At 47.0% G+C, this 17,343-nt stretch overlaps 1 protein-coding gene and 1 pseudogene across 3 annotated transcripts; one reads left to right on the top strand and one right to left on the bottom strand.

Moving 5' to 3' along the window:
- Position 1: 1 nt before the first annotated feature.
- LOC129685183 (C-C motif chemokine 27-like) lies at positions 2-4,498 on the bottom strand. Of its 3 annotated transcripts, XM_055618605.1 has the most exons (6): positions 4,433-4,498; positions 4,065-4,132; positions 3,798-3,857; positions 1,607-1,686; positions 374-506; positions 2-179 (listed from the first exon to the last, which is right to left on the bottom strand). In XM_055618605.1, the coding sequence occupies exons 2-6, from the start codon at positions 4,109-4,111 to the stop codon at positions 23-25; spliced, it is 477 nt and encodes a 158-aa protein (XP_055474580.1). In that variant the 5' UTR covers positions 4,112-4,132; positions 4,433-4,498; the 3' UTR covers positions 2-22. The 3 variants fall into 3 exon arrangements, with proteins under 3 accessions (XP_055474580.1, XP_055474581.1, XP_055474582.1); XM_055618606.1 differs by lacking the exon at positions 4,433-4,498 and having other exon boundaries at positions 1,607-1,659; positions 4,065-4,192; XM_055618607.1 differs by lacking the exons at positions 2-179; positions 374-506; positions 1,607-1,686; positions 4,433-4,498 and adding an exon at positions 3,518-3,680 and having other exon boundaries at positions 4,065-4,192.
- The window catches only part of LOC129685202 (60S ribosomal protein L38-like), a 25,613-nt pseudogene continuing 12,363 nt past the window's right edge, over positions 4,094-17,343 (top strand).

Genomic DNA, 17,343 nt, shown 5'->3' with positions numbered 1-17,343 from the left:
ATTACTGTCTAATGTTGTTTTATTAGTTTTGCTGTTGGGGGCTTGAGTACATTTTCTTTTGTAGCACCAGATTTAAGTTGGGTATAATCCCCTGGAGCCTTTTCCCATGGCGCTCAAACCACCGGGCCAGGCTGCGGTTCTGGGGATGAACACAAACACTGCGCCGAGCCAGGTGAAGCCTGGGAAGGGAAAAGTCCAAAGCTATGCCCACATTTAGGGGGTGAGCTTAGGTATAGGGTTCAGGGTTCAGAGGTTAGGGACAAGAGCCAGATGAAAACTTGAAAGGTGTTAGAAATTAGTCTCAGGGCTAGAATTGCCAGGGGCTCTGACTGAGGGCAAAGTTAGAAGTATGAAGGTTGAAGGCAGAGCTCACACAACAGCCTTCAGGTGACAGTCTCCATCGGCCTCCTGCAGTTCCACTTGGACGATCCTCCTCAGTAGCCTGCTTGGGAGTGGTTGTCTATAGAGCTGAGTACAGCAGGTAGTGCTGGAGGGCAGTGGCAAGGCTGGAGAACAGTAAGGCCAGCTCTTCAGAAAGGTCTGGACCCACAGCTGCTCCACTAGATAGCTAGAGGGTGAGCTTTCTGGCCCTAGTCTATCCACTCAGCATTCTATACCCTCCGAGAACTTACCTGCTCCAGGGGTCAGGCTCAGGAGCAACAGCAGCAGGAGGCTGCCGGTGGGAGACAGTCCCTCCATGCTGCTCAGCCTAGCTACGTCTTTCTCCTCCGCTCCCCCACCTTTTATCTAGTTGTGTTTTGCCTTGGGCACTAAGTGAGTCAGAGACAGGTGGCAATGCCTTGCTTATCTTGTGATACTGAGCTCTAACTCTTGGCTTGCTGTCATTGACCCATCCCCTTCTAGGACTGCCATTCCCCATGGGTTTATAAGCCCTGAACAGAGAAGATGGGAGAGATGTAGGGAATGATGTAGGGGCTGATGTTATAGGCACTTAGGACCGCCATGATCCACTCTGCATCCACTAATAGACATTCATACCCACAGCCACACATTCACAGTCACACGTTGGTCATGTAACCTCATAAAGTCACACCCATGAATGTGTATAATCATGGACAAAAATCACACAGAGCCAGTTATACCTCAAAGCCCCCTGCAACACACCTGTGTCTCTACAGTCACCCCTTTGTTCTGTAGTAGTACATGCATATTCTGATGGAAGAGTTTGTGAGTGGGTAGGAACCTGCCTTCATCTTCTCCTCCCTACTCCCTGCCCTGGCCTGCATTTTTATCAGGAGAAATTGATGGGACTGGGCCCGTGATAGACTCTTCTTGGCTAACAGGGAGACTTGCACCATGAGGATGAGGAGGGAGACTGAGGTGGATAAGGAGGAAAAATAAGAGCCCTTTGATGCCGGATTGCTGGTGTTAAAACAGGCGGAAAGGGGTGAGATATGGTGGCACATGTCTTTATATCCAGTGCTTGGGAGGCAGAGTCAGGTCAATCTCTGTGAGTTTGAGACTAGCCTGGTCTGCACAGTGAGTTCCAGGCCAGCCTGGGCTACATAGTGAGGCAAATCACTATGTAACAACAAGCAAATCAACCAAACTCCCAGAAGACAAAAGCCCCTCTCCCAAATCTCACCTTCTTGCTTCTGCTTTCCCTGGTTCCATGGATGCCAGCTTGTCAGTGGGAGCCTGGGGGGTTCCAGACTTAGTCTCTGGCTTGTTGGAGACATCAGACTCAAGAGCAAAGTTAGGTCTCTCTTTTGATTCAAATTCTATTCTTTCCACTCTGGGTTTTAAGGAACATACCCCTCCCAACCCAGGTTCAGAAATACCCATTTCCCCAAACTCCAAGCACCCCATCCTATTTTTTCTGTCATTCTCTTCCATGCAAAATTCCTACTCATCTTGAGTCAGTTCCTTCTGGAAAGCTGTAAACTGCCTAAGGTGGGGCATGCTTGTTGGGTTAATGGCCCAGACTCCTAATCTGCAGATTTCAATGCTTAAATTCTGCTTTGGACTTGAAATATAAACTGAGTCATAACTCTAAAAATCCATTCCTAATCTAGAAGTTGCATTTTCTGCTCCAAGGCCAGTCATCCCCTTGGGACAGGACTCCCACTGCCCCTGAGCAGCTTGTTTTGCTATAGCTAGGCTGAAAACCCAAGTCTTGCTTCTGTCCAAGGTGAGACCCCAAAACCCCATAAAGCCCCACAGGACATTGTCTCAGGGGTCTCATAACAGTTGGGGAAGTATGGGCCCAGGGCTGCACAAAGCCTCTGAAGGGGTCTTTGATGTATACATTGTGAGGAAATGGCTAGAAGTTTGCACACTTGAAGGTAACCACAACCTCCATTTTCAGTAGTAGAGGCTTCAGAACATCTCTTACTCCCCCGTCCTAGACCTTTGTCCCAGGGCTTGGGTGTAGAACCAAAGAAATACCAAGGAAATGCCTCCGTTCTATCATCTTGTCTTCTATGTTCTCTGTTAACTGGTTGCCTGCCATTTGTGAGCTCTCTTGGACTTGTCAATTCGGAAAATCTTTGGAAGGCAGAAACATTTTCCTGGCTGTGTACCCATCTCTCCTTTTTGGCTTCTCCAAAGATACAGAGGCCAAGTCTTTCCCAGCACAATCTGCTATGGCAGAGGCAGCGCCAAGCTACAAGTCAGCTTTGGACTCCACCAGAATCCAGGCTGTTCCCACACGGTATTCCTCAGGTGCCCTTCCTGGTGCTGGAGTTAGTGTCTATGTGGAGGGCCAGTCTGACTCTGGCCACTCTAAGGGTTAATTGGCTCCAGAGCGATTTGGGTTAGGAGTGGCAGGAGTCTTCTAAGAAAGTAGCAAGAACTGCTAGTTCTTGCTGATGCCAACTATTTTGAAAACTGTGATCAAGGGCTGGCAAGTTGGCTGTGGTGCCAAGCCTGCAGACCTGACTTCCATCCCTGAGCCATCCATATGGTAGAGAGAACTGACTCTTACAAGCTGTCCTTTTACCTCTGCATGCACATGCACTGTGATGGGCATACACACACATGCAAGCACACACACACAGGTAATAAAAATAAAATTAAAAAACAAAAAGACCTGTGATCAGACTGGGGGAGCCAGCTTGAGATTTTCACTATAGGAAAGGCGAGACCCTCAACCCTTGTCGCTCTCCTGAGGTAGACTGCTAGAGACAGCTTCTAGGAACTCATCCTTCCTCTCACTTAGAGCTGACTCTGTAACTTTGGCTAAAATATTTCAGATCCACTCCCAGGAAAACAAGTTTTTTCAGACATTTGGTAAAGTTCGGGCTAGCGGAAGGCGGTAGGTGCTGGAAGTTGTAGGAACATTGAAAAGAGGGTAAGAATGTGGTCTACTCTCAGTGGGTGCTTTTGGAGAGGATGTGGCAGGGAGCCACGCCCTATGGCTCTGACTCTGGCGAGGGGCCTTTGGGAGGCCTTGACAAGCAGGCGCATCCTACCAGGGAGGGACGCCCTGAGGGTAAGACGTGGGATTCCCAGCACCAGCGACGGCTGCGGCGGTAAATTCAGGAAGGCAGTGGGCTTGACTTTAAATCTTTAATGCACCGGCTGTCTGTGCAGCGGTGGTAGGGGTGCGACAGAGGAGACCACGACCTGAGCGCTGGGGAGCAGGCCTCAGGCCGCTCGACAAACAGCTCATTAGGCCCCGCAGAGGCTCCAGCTTCTGCTCCCGGGGGTGCGCCGAGCTGTAGGGCGACCCGACAATGACATGAGGCGGAGCAGGGGCGCCTGGACTCGCCCCCACATCCGTCCTCCGACACTGAACCTCGTTCACGCCCCCCGCAAGATCGCAGGCCCCTCACCTCCGCTCCCTGCGCCACATTCGCAGCCAAGGAAAAAAGTAGAAGCAGCCCCAGTAGATCCTGCGAAGAGAGGCAGAGCCGCGCCGGGAGGGGCGGGGCTGACCCACAGACCCCACCCCTGGAACCCAGCCCGCAGAAGGGCCCGCCCCCAGGGGCTGGACAGCAGCAGCCCACGCCCCTCGAGGGCCGCTCCTCCCGCCCCAGGATTCGAACCTTCCCCCACCCCCGGCCGCACATCCCTCCTCCGCACCTCCCGCCTCCACTCACTCCTCCTCCGCTTCCAGCGCCACCTCGTATCTTCTCAGTCGCGACATGTCCCGGTCTCCGAACGGTTCCTGGGGAGCAGCATGATAGGAACACTTGTTCTCAGCCGCACGCCCCCTCCTTCTCCATCATTCCCGTGACGAGTCTGAACAGCCCCCAGGTACCCTGAGGCAGGTGCCCCCGCCCCCCGGAAGCCCGTCGCCCCGTCGGGACGCGGTGGGACTGAGGCTATGGAAGTCACTGGGCGTTCAGGCGTGAGGAGGACGGCTATCTAGGGGCCGGGACGCGGAGTCGTCAAGGAGAGAGGTCTGGCGGCAATGGGGCTGGGACATTTAGGGCCCTAGGTGCGGATTTCCAGGGGCTGGAGTCACCTGAAGGGGGGCTCAGGGGTCGGCACAGCCTAAACTCCCCGCCCTCCCTGGCTCCGCCCCGGAAACGGACCGTTAACAATTACATCACAGGAGTACCTTCGCACTCTGGGGGTGGGGCTTGCGTGTTAGCCGGAAGGGGCGGGGTCAGTGCTTGGGCGGAGGAAGTGTGCCGTGTTCTGTTTTTGTGTGTCTGTGGCGTGACGTTGGTGTTTATTAAGATGCCTGACACGCAGGACCCTCTTTTCTGGGATTCAGTTAGAGTTACGAACGTTGGTAGGCTGTGACCTTGCTTGGAGGCAGCAATAAAAAGTGCTTTGGGACGTGCCTCCTCTTCCTAACGCCTTACCTTGTTATTTTTTTCTTGCTAGTCCTTGAATGACCATAGGCCAGAGGGAATAGGCTCCCTAAAGCAGGTTAGGGTATGGAAATACTTCTTAGCTCAGTGGCCTGGGCCAAACCATCTAACGGATATTATTTTTTCACAGTTAGTTAATCAAATAGTATTGAATGTCTAGGAAATGCTGTGCCAATTTTGTTTGTATCAGATTTTTAAAAAGCCTTATTTATGTATATGAGCACTATTTGCATATATGCCTGCATGACAGAAATGACCATCAGCCACAAGAGGGCATCAAATGCCATAATAGATGGTTGTGAGCCACTGTGGTTGCTGGGAATTGAATTTAAGGACCTCCAGAAACAGCCGCTGCAAACACTGCTCTTAACCACTGAGCCATCTCCAGCACCTTTATATCAGAGGTTTAACTCCTTGATCAATGTCTTGGGAACCCTTCATTAACGGGCTGGTGTCTGAGGCTGACTTTGAGGTGCTACTGTGGAACTGAATGCTGTAAGAGCTGGTAACAGAATACTCTTGTGGATTCCCCACTGGAGGAGGTTGGGGAAGTCGCTTTTAAACTACTTAGTAGCTGCATTAGTTTCTTACTCTTTGGTTTCTGTTCTGACAGTCAGGAATTTGGATAAGAGGTAAGGAAGATGGCTTAGCATCTTGCAGAGGGCAGGAGTTTAATTCCAAGCACACACCCTGGGCGCCTCACAACCACCTGTAACTACAGCTCCAGGAGGAGCTGATGCCTCTGGCCTCCAAGGGCACCAGCTTTCATGTGCACATCCCCCCTCATAATTAAAAATAAAATCTTTAAAAAATACATATAAAGTGTGTGTGTGTGTGTGTGAGAGAGAGAGAGAGAGAGAGACATTCTTATCCTTAGGAAAAATTTGCAATCTTGATTTCATGAGGTATTTGAGCTGCTGTTCTCGAGAGCTGCTGTTCTCTGGGTGGGAGCCGGTGAAGAGAGCTCCTGCTGCCTTCACTTTCCTGCCACGACTGGGCAGACTAATGGAATCTCTTCTTCCCTTAAGTTGCCTTTGTATTTTATGACAACAGAAGAGAAAGGAAGACCCCACCTCTTGCCTATAGTTCTGAGATGGGGGTGGGGGTGGGTTGGAGGAGTAGGGAGGATGAGACAGTCTGTCCGTTCTGGGAGCACAGTCATGGTCACAGAAAGTAACTTCTCAGACATCACAAGTTTCTCCCAGAGGCACTGAAGTGCTTGCATAGCCATCATCTGAGCTCTACTCCCGTGGATGAGCAAAGCAAAAAGAAAAGTTCTTGCAAATCAATCCAGTCCCTAAGTCTTGCATTTCTGGTTGCTAAGATTTCACCCTCCTGGTCTGGCCATCCCTTCCCATCTCCTCTATTTTATTATGTTCCATAGCTTCCAGGAACATCAAGAGATGAAGATAGTTCCAAACACCCCTTGCTACCATGTCCTCATTATCATGTAGATTAAAGGATGTTTTTTAACTGAAATTGTATTTTTTTAAATTTTATTTCAGTTTATTTACTTTACATCCCAAGGGTGCCCTCTCTCCTCTCTTCCCAGTCCCCTCTCTGTTGCCTTCTTTCCCCTTCCACTATCCCCTCCCCTTTACTAACTCTCCCCAGCAAATCAAGTCACATCAGGACTGAGCCTCACCCCCTGAGGCCAGGCAAGGAAGCCCTGTCAGCCCTGCCAGGGGGAAGTGATTAAACTCAGGACCTTTGGATGAACAGCCAGTGCTCTTAATCTCTCCAGCCCCCTTTCACCTTTTTAAATATCTTCATCTCTATCTGTATTTTAATCATTACTTATCAATATATCCGTTGATCAGTTATGACATTAATATTTGTTGATCCTTAAATGCCAGGTGCCCTGCTAAATGCTTTATCTCATGACGGCTCTATGAAGTAGATCACTTGAGGGCTGTTTCTGTTCATGCAGACCACTTTTATTTATCTTTTCATTATTATTATTATTATTATTATTTTATTATTATTATTATTTGAGATGGGGACTGACTACATAGTCCTGGATGTCCTGGAACTCCCTACGTAGACCAGGCTGACTTTGACCTCACAGAGATCCTACTGCCTCTGCCTCCCCAGTGCTAGGATTAAAGAGCTGTGCCACTATGCCTGGTACTGATGTACTAGTTTTGAGACAAGGTTTTGCTATGTATTTCAGGCTGACTTTGAACTTATGGCAATCTTTATGTTTCAGTCTCTCCAGTGCTAGCTTTATAGGAGTTTACATATAAAGTTTACATACTTTATATGTAGTAGTGATGAGGCTATCAACTACAGTGTCATGATCCCAGGATGCCAATCCTTGAACACTGTGATAGATTAAAAGCCTGAGCATTAAATACAAATACAATGAGCCAGAGCTTTTCGTTAGATTTGACATTTGGATGCTGGAGGACCAATGTTTTAGGTTGGTTGCTATGAAAATTTAGAGCAACAAAGCACTAGAAGACTGTCCAGACAAAGCACAAAGAGTGTCCAGATCCAAACGGGACATGTGTGTCAACCCTTTCCTCCCCAGCTATGGCTCAGGAACATAGTAGAAGAGGAGTGGAAAGAATGTAGGAAGCAGAGGATGGGGAGGCATGTTGTGAAATGCAGTTTTCTGACCATGAAAGACATGGCTAACCCACTCATGAATGTGCGGAAGCTGTGGTTACCTGCATAGGATCCAAGTTTGGATCCCAGCACCCATGTCTGATGGGCTCACAACTGCTTGCAGCTCCAGCTCCAAGGCATCTATCACCTTGGAGGCATCAGAACACATGTGTCCATAACCTCTGTACACACAATTAGAAAATAATAAAAGAACATCTGAAATGGCACCAGACCAACCCCCAACAAGACCCCAAACACAGAAAAAATTAACAGGAATGGAGGTAAGAACACTTGAATCCCTGAATTACTGAGTTCAGGGTCTGGACTGGGTTTTTCCAGGTTCTTGGCTTCTTATCCAAGGAATTGAAAATAGCTCATCCAGATTTGTACAAGTAGCAAGGAAACTATCCACATCAAAGCAGAAGAAAAGATCCTAATTCATTGTAAAAGGTCAGCCAGCCACATGAGTACCACAAGGACCCCATTTTTAAAATCCTTCTCTAGGGCTGGAGAGACTGCTCAGTGATTAAGAGCACTGTCTGCTCTTCCCAGAGGTCCTAGGTTCAATTCCCAGCAACCACATGGTAGCTCACAACCATCTATACTGGGATCTGATGCCCTCTTCTGGCATGCAGGTGTACATGCAGAAAGAGCACTCTTTCAGTAAAATAAGTAAATATATCTTTAAAAAAGTAAAATCCATCTTTCATATATTATATCCCAAACACAGCTTCCTCTCTCTAGATTCACACCACACTACATCTCCCCTGAGAAAAGGGCAGGCCTCCCAGGGACATCCACCAAACATGGCATAAGAAGCTACAATAAGACCAGGTAGAAATCATCACATCAAGGCTGGACCAGACAACCCTATAGGCAGAAAAGGGCTCCACAAGTAGGCAGAAGTGTCAGGACAGCTCCAGTTTCCGCTGTTAGGCTGTTAGGACTGAGCAGCTTGGTTCTCTTGAAGGGCTCCAGTTCTTATTTGTGGGCTCTTGAGGCTAAAGGAGAGGAGTTTGGTCACAAGGGGTACAGTGAGGGTGGTTTTCTGTTGGTACTGATAGATTAGGGTATATGATCATTTTCCTTTTACACATGATCCTTTGCATAATGCCCTGACTTTAATCATATGCACATCCAATTGCACACAGGAGGAACATGATAAGCAGGGCATTATTCTCGCTCAGAGTTTACATGAAGACAAAGTTTTGACTTCTTCACATATTCCCCAAACTACTTCAGACTGGATCAGCCTTTCTCTTTTCAAACTGGACACACTGGGGATACAGCTGAATGAATAGGAACCATCTGAGTTTGATTGTTATCAGGAGCTGAGACATCTACTCTGTTGTTCAGAGAGGGAGGTGTGCAAGGGAGCTCTGAAGGTGTTCTGAAGATGCTAAGTGTGCTGTTTGGAGAGGTGTGTGTGTGTGTACAGGACATGCAGGTAAGGAGTTAAGCTGCCACATGCATTGTTACAATTGGGAGAGGGTGCAGCATAACCCCAATCAAGTCCAAGCTTGCTAAATTACTTCCTATGCTTGCCTGGATCACCTTGATTCAATCAAGGGTAAAGGCTATCTTTTTCCTCCCTAAGACTTATTTTATTTTATTTTTTAAAGTGTGTGTGTGTGTGTGTGTGTGTGTTTAACCCAAAGAGCATATCAGATCCCCTGTACAGGAGGTTGTGAGTCACCTGTACTGGATGCTGAAACTGAACTCAGATCCTCTACAAGAGCAGTCGGTGCTCTTAACCACAGAGCCATCTCTCCAGCTCTGAAGACAGTCTTTTAATCCTCCTATCTCTGCTTCCTGAGGGCTTGGAACTGTACATCATTATGCCCTTGATTCAAGTTTGTCATTTTTAACTCTTACTACTCCAGTGTTTGCCTAGCATGCATGAAGCTGGTTTTGACACCTACCACCGCATAAACCAGGCTTGGTAGCTTGTAGCCCCAGTACTTGGGAGGTGGAGAAGCAGGAAGATCAGGAGTTCAAGTTCATCCTCAACTACAACTTGAATTCCAGGTCAGACTGGGTTATGTGAGACCTGTCTCAAAAAACCAATCAAACAATGAAGACAAATGACAACAATAAGCAGAAAAAAACAATTATTTTTTTTTAAGAAAGGATTTGTTTTTATTGTGTGTGTGTGCGTGTTTTGCTTCATGTATACATGTGTACCGCATGTATTCAGTGCCCATGGAGGCCAGCAAAAGGACTTTAGAACCCTAGAACTGGAGTTACAGATGGTTATGAGCCACCATGCAGATGCTGGGCACAAGCCAGGGCCCTCTGCAAGAGGAATAAGTGCCTTTAACCTCTGAGCCATCTATTTCAATTCTTATCTGCACTGTTCCAAATCTAAACCAAGCTAGTACTGACTAAAACAAATATTCCTCATAGGAAAAGAGAATTGTCCTTGTGTGATTGTGTGTGCATTATGTAATGTCTTGTAATGTGACCATGCATATATTTTCTTGGTATTCCTTGATGTGAATATACATATATGTACATATGTATACACACGTGCATATATATGCATTTATATTCACATCATGGATGTGTACATATATATGTGTATGGAGCATATGTGGGTCGCAGGTGTCAACACTTGTATACTTATGTGGGACTTTGTTTTCTGGTTGTTTTCTCCTTCCCACCACTTGTTTTTATGTCTCTCTCCCCTTCTCGCCCTGCTCAGGGTTTTGCTAACTTGGAACTCTTATGCCGTCCTGCGTAGTTTCCAGTCCTTCTAGCTCTGTGAAGGGAGCTTCCTGCATTGTTCTCCTGAGGATGGAGATCACAGGTTTGCGCTGCCTCGCTGGCCTCTTCTTTTCTGTTTTTAATTTACTACAACTCAAATTAATGTGATAGAGTTCACTGTAATTAATTTTTCATACATGTGTATGCTGAGCACTGATCATGTCCGTCCCTTCTCTGTGAGGTTATCTTCGGTTCTCTGCTCTCTTCTAGCCCCCTTCCAAGTCCCTAAACAACCTTGTCAATTTCTCCCTATTCTCCTTTCCCATCCCTAGTGTCCACCATTGTAAGATTTTTTTTTTTTCTTTTTGTTTTTTAGATAATGTCTCACTTTGTAGCCCAGGGTAGCCTCAAAGTTAGAATTCTCCTGCCTCCGTTTCTGAGCACTGTTATATGTGTACCACATATATGCCCATCCTACAAGACTGACCTACAGTTCTTATGCCTGAGTGAGATCAAGCAGTCTTTGTTTTTCCAGGCATGGCTTTTCTGTCTTGACATGAGATTCTGAGCATGCTTTTTCGATTCACTCTTTTGTGGGGTTCAGCTTCACAGGACCTGCAGGGGATGTTCTATGCCTAGGAAAAGGAGGACTTGGGGCTTGCTTGAGATCTCAACTTTGAGGTACAGAGGATCTAGCGAATAGGCTTAAAAGAGGGGTGAGGCTCCTGGCATGTGGAACTGGGGCTCTGGCTGAAAATGAGGATGTAATATTCCAGAAAGGACTGAAAATGAGCAGGAAACCAAATGACTCAGCTTCTGAAAGTCCCTGACCCTGGGGAGGGGTCCATTTCATTTCCCATGCTTCTCCAACTCTGATCATGTCCAGAGGGTCTTGGATCAGACCCAGGGGCAGAGCTTGGCTCTACAGGCCCTGAGTGGGTGGAACATCGCTGGAGTTCCAGGAGTGCTGGGACTCCAGGGCAGAAGTCTTGAGCAACAGCACAGCCCCCTTCCCCGTCTCAACACTCTGGAACTTGAAAGTAGTGTCACGGCCACAGTTTTTTTCTTAATACCTCTCTCCTTCAGCGCTTGCTATCTAAGCTACTTGGAGCCCCCAGATGCTTGGGCTTGGACCAAACTTGCTTGGGAGGAATTCAGGAAGCTGGGGACCCTGGAAGCAAAGCGGAAGTGGCCCTTGGAGCTAGCGAGGTGGAGTTCTGGAGGACTGGGGAGGTGCGTGGTGGAGGGAGCTTGGAGAATGAGTGGGGCACTGGGAAGGCGGTCTAGAGAGACTCAGAGACAAAGGGATTGAGGTTACCCCAATGTAGGTAAGTGGTGGGAGGGCCCCTGGGGAGAGAGGCTGCAGGAGGTGGGGGCTGAAGGAGCTTTTTCTGGTCAGATTTCCGAGGGTGGAGCCAGGGATGGCTAACCCAGCCCCAGTGAACAGTCCTGGGTGCTCTGCTGGAAAGCAAGGGCCTCGACTATCGACTATCGACTATCGGGCTCTTAAGTGAGAAGTGGGTTCAGGGCTGCAACTGCCCTGGAAGTGGGGGCGGGGGAGCTGGAGGCCAGGATGGGCTTAGAACAGGGGCCTGAAGACGCTGCCGAGACTCCTGAGGCAAGTTAAGAATAAGAAACCCATGATTCCAGCCAACTGCAGAGGGAGAAACAGATGGGCGAACCTGGGAAATAGAGATCTACGTCTGGCTTCCAGGTTGTGGAGCCAACTGCCTATTTGGGCTTTCTTCTTGGCATTCTGACAGATGCCTAATTCCAAAACCAGCTCTTGGATTCTCAACACTTCCCTCCCAGCCTGTCTCCTCCCCCAGCACTGAGAATGTTGCCACTGTCCTGCCTGGCCTGAAGCCTGCTCTCATCATGGGTTTTCCCTTTCCTTTATGCTTCGCCAATAAAACCTCTCTGCTCAGTCCTACTCTTTTCCACCTGCTTTCTCCAACGTAAGGCCAGTGTCGACTCCTTCCAGGCTGTGACTCTGATTTCTTCACTTGTTTCTATGTTATCCGTTCTCCAGGCCACCAAGATGTTTTTTAAAACTTTAAGCGTGGTCATGTTAGTCCTTGGCTGAAATCTTTCACACTACTTAAAATCAGATCCTTATTCCTTCCTGTAGCCTGAAAAGCCAAGTATCATGTGACTCTGGCCTCCTAGTCCCACCTCATTATGTACCCTCCCCTCCTAGTCTCCTGGACCCTAGCTACTCCAGTTACTTCTCTTTCACGACTGGTATTTCCTTTAGGCATTCACTTAAAAAAAAGGAGGCTGGAGAGATGGCTCAGAGGTCAAGAGCACTGGCTATTCTTCCAGACCCGGGTTCAGTTCCCAGCACCCACATGGCAGCTCACAACTGTAGCTCCAGTTCCAGGACATCTGACACCCTCACACAGATATACAGGCAGGCAGAATACTAATGTGGATAAACTTTAAAACTAAATGAATAGATCATTATTTTAACGTGTGTGTGTGTGCGCGCGCGCGCGCGCGCGCGTGTCCACTACCCCTTTAATCCAGCTCCCAGAGGCAGGCAGATCTCTGTGAGTTCAAGGACAGCCTGGTCTACAGAGTTCCAAAACAGTCAAGGCTACAAAGAGAAACCCTGTGTCAAAAAAAATAAAACAAACAAACAAACAAACAAACAACCCTTCTCAAAGAGGTACCCTCCAGGAATTTATTTTCAGAGCTCATGCGCGTATAGAAAGCTTTTCTTTTCTGCACTATGTAGTTCTGGTTGACTTGGAACCTACTATGTAGATCAGTCTGTCCTTGAATTCTCAGATATCTGTCTGCCTCTTCCTCCTGAGTGCTGGGATTAAAGGTGTGTGCCACCTGGTCCCCCCTGACTGTAGCTTTTTTATTGAGCCTTCCCCTCTCTTTGTGCTTGCTTGACTTCCCTTTTCTTTCACCCGCCTTTGTTCCATTCTTGGATGTAGCTTATTATGCCACTACTCCCACCAAGATTCTGATTTCATTCTTTTGAAGTTGTTCTCTTGAAGTGAAGCATGGTCATGTGACCCACTTCTGCTAAAACAAAAAATGTGAGCAGAAGTGGCATGTGTCACTTGTGATAAAAACATTTAAGAAAGTGTTCTCCCTTGCTGTCTTTCTCAACTGGTATGGCAGCTTGTGTTGAGAGGAAGGGGGTGGGCCGAAAGATCAAAGCAGCTTGGAATGTTGTGCTGCCGCCTGGAACACAGCTGTGCTAAGTGCTGGGCTGGACCCAGAGTGGCTCAGTGTCTGTGTGGGAAAGAATTTTGTTGTGTTAAAGTGCTCAGATCTGGGTGTCATTTGTTAACACAGCATAACGTAATCTAGCCTGCCAGTTAGGTGTAGGTTGGTGATTACAGACTACAGAGACAAGACAAGATGGCAAGAGGAGGAATGAGTGTCACCCAGAGATCTTTGAGTCGGATATTGTAGACTGAATCATGCCCACCTGGATTCATATGATGGACTCTTTTTTTCGGTTCAACCATATCTAAAGACAGGATTTTAAGCACTTCCATTTAAGAGATGGAGACAGGAAGATCAGGAGTTCAAGACCATCCTCCATTATATATAAGTTTGTGGTGAGCCTGGGCAAATGAGACTCTCTGTCTCAAAAAAAAAAAAAAAAAAAGAAATCATAAAAATGGAAGTTCTAATAAAATGGGAATGTGGTCCTATAATACTCTCTCTCTCTCTCTCTCTCTCTCTCTCTCTCACACGGATAATAAGGTGCCAAGGTGGTTAGGAAAAGAGCCCTCACCAGAAACTGATCATATTAGTATTATGATATTGGATTTTCTTCCAGTCTCTAGCATTGCAAGAAAATTAATTTCTATTGTTTAAGCTGTTGTGTATGTGTGTTTTATTGATAACCTGAGCTTACCAGGACAGATGTGCTAGTTGCTAAGGTTCTGAGTTGTCTGTCCCTGGGAAGGCAGTTTTTGGCTGTGCAAGCAAAGGTAATACTATGTTAAGTTTTTAAGTGTAGGGAAGGGAAGATGGACATGCTTAGCTATGGTTGGGCAGCCTCAGGAAGACTGCTGAGACAGTTCCCTGTTTCACTGCCCACATACTTCACCCTTTAGACGTTTGAGGATTTGCCTGCTCTGTCAGCCTTGGTTACTGTTACAACTTGCTTTGTACCATAGAACCCAAAGTCATGCACTCATTTCTCCAGCTTCTTCTGCAGCTGAGACACAGTCCATAGCATAGGCTTTGCTAATCAGAAATACTGTTCAAGGGCTGTGAATAGGAAGCTAGGCCCAGTGAAAAGGAGCAGGATTATCAGAGAATCCATTTTGGAGGTGTAGAAGTGGTAACAGAAATAATGTCCATCTGACAGAGCAATTGAAGCTATTATTACAACGGTGACAGATGGTAGGCTGACTATCTGTACAAGTGGAGAATCTGTCTGTCTGTCTGTCTGTCTGTCATCTACCTAGTCTGTCATCCATCTGTCTCTGGGGGTAAGTTAAGTACACGTATTACCACTGAGCTATTTCCCTGGTCTGTTTATTTAAAAATAACGCAACTGAACAACATAGAGTGACCTCCTATCTTGAAAACAATATGCTTTCAGAACTACTTGAAGGCCAAATTTGAGTTTGGAATCCCTGAACCATGGAGGTTCCATGAGGAAGTAAGTTTCAGGTCACTTTCTGTTGCTAATAACACACTACCACACACTGGTTAAGTGATGAAGAAAGGAGGTCTGTTTGGTTTATAGTTCTAGTCCAAGGTCAAAGGTCCACCTCTAGTGATGGATTTCTTACTGCAAAAGTCTTGTGGGAGCACCAAGGCATTGCATAATTCCAGACACAGATCTCTCTGCTTCTACAATGCCATTAGCATTGTCATGGGACTTAACCTTGATGACTTTATCCAACGCAAATCACTTCACGAGGACCTCACCTCTTTCTTCTTTACTGTTTAATTTATTTTGTGTATATGAATGTTTTTTTTTTTTTTTTTTTTTTGCATGTACATTTGCTCATCATGTGCATCTTGGAACTGGCATTGTAGACATCTGTGAACCGCCTTGTAGGTTCTGGGAATTGAACCCCTATTCTCTGCAAGAAAGGCCTCACCTCTTAACATTGTAGCTTGATTGTTTCTGCCTTCTCATCTGTCAAGGAGGATTCAATTTCTACATGAGTTTCATAGGGAGTCATACTCAAGCTGTTGAGAGTGATAAAGGGAAGTTTCCACAGGTCCCACAGGAGATTTGTTTCTTTTCTCTTCCTACTTGAATTCCTATCTTAATCTGTTTAAAGGTCTCATAATCCTGAGGGCAAACATTCCAGCCCTGTACTTAAGTACAAGCTCCATATTCCTTATGTATCACTAGGTCTTGGCCACCCTCTGGACTTAGTGTTGCACCATCAGTGGATAGTTCATGCTAGGAAGAACTAAAGAGGCCCACGATGATACTGGAATCTACTTCCACAAGGCAGAGAACTCCCTGGATTTTAGTTCTTTGAATGTTGATCAAGAAAGAGAAACATGGGATCTGTTACCTCTGGGGACTCTTTGTCTTGTGTTTAGAAATATGGCTGAAGGACGGTCGAGGCACCATGCCGACCTAGAGAGCTGTCTGGATTTGGCCTAGCTATGTCCATTTGTGTGACTGGAAAATGCTCTTCCTGGGATCCCTCATTTTGCCATCTTCTGCATCTTCCCAGGGCCCTACCACCCTCACTTCTGTTTAAATCCATCACTGAGCATCCATGGCTTGCAGGTAGGAATCCTGATGATACATTTATTTGCCTTCTAAAAGCAGGAGGCACTCCATGAAGACCATATTCATTTAGTGTGTTGTTGGGTTGTCAGTAATCAGAACAGAGCTAGACCTGAGGAAATATTCTGGGTTGCAGCCAGTGGCAAAGCACTACTTTAATGACAAGAGGTTTGGTAGGCCCCTGTATGATGACAGCTTCCATCCAGACTGCTGGAGACTCTATTTAACATGGTCCACACTGCCACACTGGGAGGTGTCTTGTATATGGGCTGTAGAGAAAGTGGTGGTCCTGGAACTGGACTGAGTTTCTGTCCTTCCTTGTCAGGCATGTGTTTCAGATGGGAGCAGGATTTAGGATTTCTGAGAGATGTGGTGGCCTGGTGATAATGGGAGAACTTGACATTAACTGTCATTGATGAAGATATAATAGGCACTAGGACTTCTTGTCAAGGGTGAGTGTTCTTAAATTGCTGAGATCTTTACAGCGTTGGGATCCTGACAAGAAAGACTGACTTTCTTTTGGGAAGGATCCTTGAAATGATTGTCTGATGGGCATGAGATTGTGGTGACTGGGGTATTGATGGAAATAAGCTCAGACTTGCAGGTATGGGGAGTCTGAGATCCAAAGTCCTAGGGGATCCAGATGACCTAGAACCTGGTATTAAAGGTTTTCCACTTCTACCAAGTTGGAGCACAGGATGGCTCCTGTTTTCTTCTCACTGGAGCCAAAGGAAAGAGCCCAAGGCCCTAGGCACAGAAACAGGCTAAGTTTTCCCTGGTCCTCAGAGGCTCCTCCTGCATCATGTGTTTTGCCTGCCTGCTTGAAGCCCTTCAGGAAAGAGAAGTGGTCTTTGCAAATGTGTCATTCAGGAGACTTACCACTCCACTGCCATTGCCAGATATTTATTCCTTCAGACTGGGTTCTGGCAGGGTAGTAGAGAGGCCCTCAGTCCTCTGCCCTATCAGAGGGCTGGCCCTGCCCCTTTCCAAAAACACACACAGAACCTCTGGTTCTCTGGATCCCCAGTCCTGCCTTTCCATTTCTCCTTCCTTTTAGTATCACCAGGTCCTGACCTTGGGAATAAGGACAAGGTGCGAATTGCAGCTTAGTCCCACAGCACATTGTTAGGACAGCAGATGCCTGAGCAGATAGATCTCTTTCTGAAGCTTGGAAGAAGCTCACTGTTCTGTAGCTGGAGAGTGTCAAGAGGCTTGATGCTCTCCAGGGGCCACTTCTACTTCTGAGTTTAAGCACTGCCTGGGTCTTCTGGCTTCACTTCTGTTGTTTTCCTCACTTCAGCTCTCCCTAGCAAGCCAAGCCTTTCTACCCTAACTAGACATCACAGTCCTCTGGCCCTTAGTTCAAGTACTACCAATCAGGCCGATTTGGGCTTTGGTCTCAGCTTGCTACTTATTGGTTTTGTGAATTTGAGAGGTCACACTACTTCTCTGTTCTGCAATTTCTTTATATATAAAATGGCAGTAAGGATACCTACCTCA

Source organism: Psammomys obesus, unplaced genomic scaffold (genome assembly GCF_907164565.1).
Source record: "Psammomys obesus unplaced genomic scaffold, mPsaObe1.curated_primary_1811, whole genome shotgun sequence".
Lineage (NCBI taxonomy): Eukaryota > Metazoa > Chordata > Mammalia > Rodentia > Muridae > Psammomys > Psammomys obesus.
This window is presented reverse-complemented; position numbering and strand designations above follow the sequence as displayed.

Bases quoted from the DNA above. Each gene is read 5' to 3' on its own strand.
- LOC129685183 (XM_055618605.1), bottom strand. From the start codon at position 4,111: ATGTCGCGACTGAGAAGATACGAGGTGGCGCTGGAAGCGGAGGAGGA. The intron at 3,858-4,064 runs GTGAGTGGAGGC...CTCTCTTCGCAG, and splicing joins GCGCTGGAAGCGGAGGAGGA to GATCTACTGGGGCTGCTTCT. The intron at 507-1,606 runs GTGAGATTTGGG...ACTGTTCTCCAG, and splicing joins GGGAAAGCAGAAGCAAGAAG to CCTTGCCACTGCCCTCCAGC.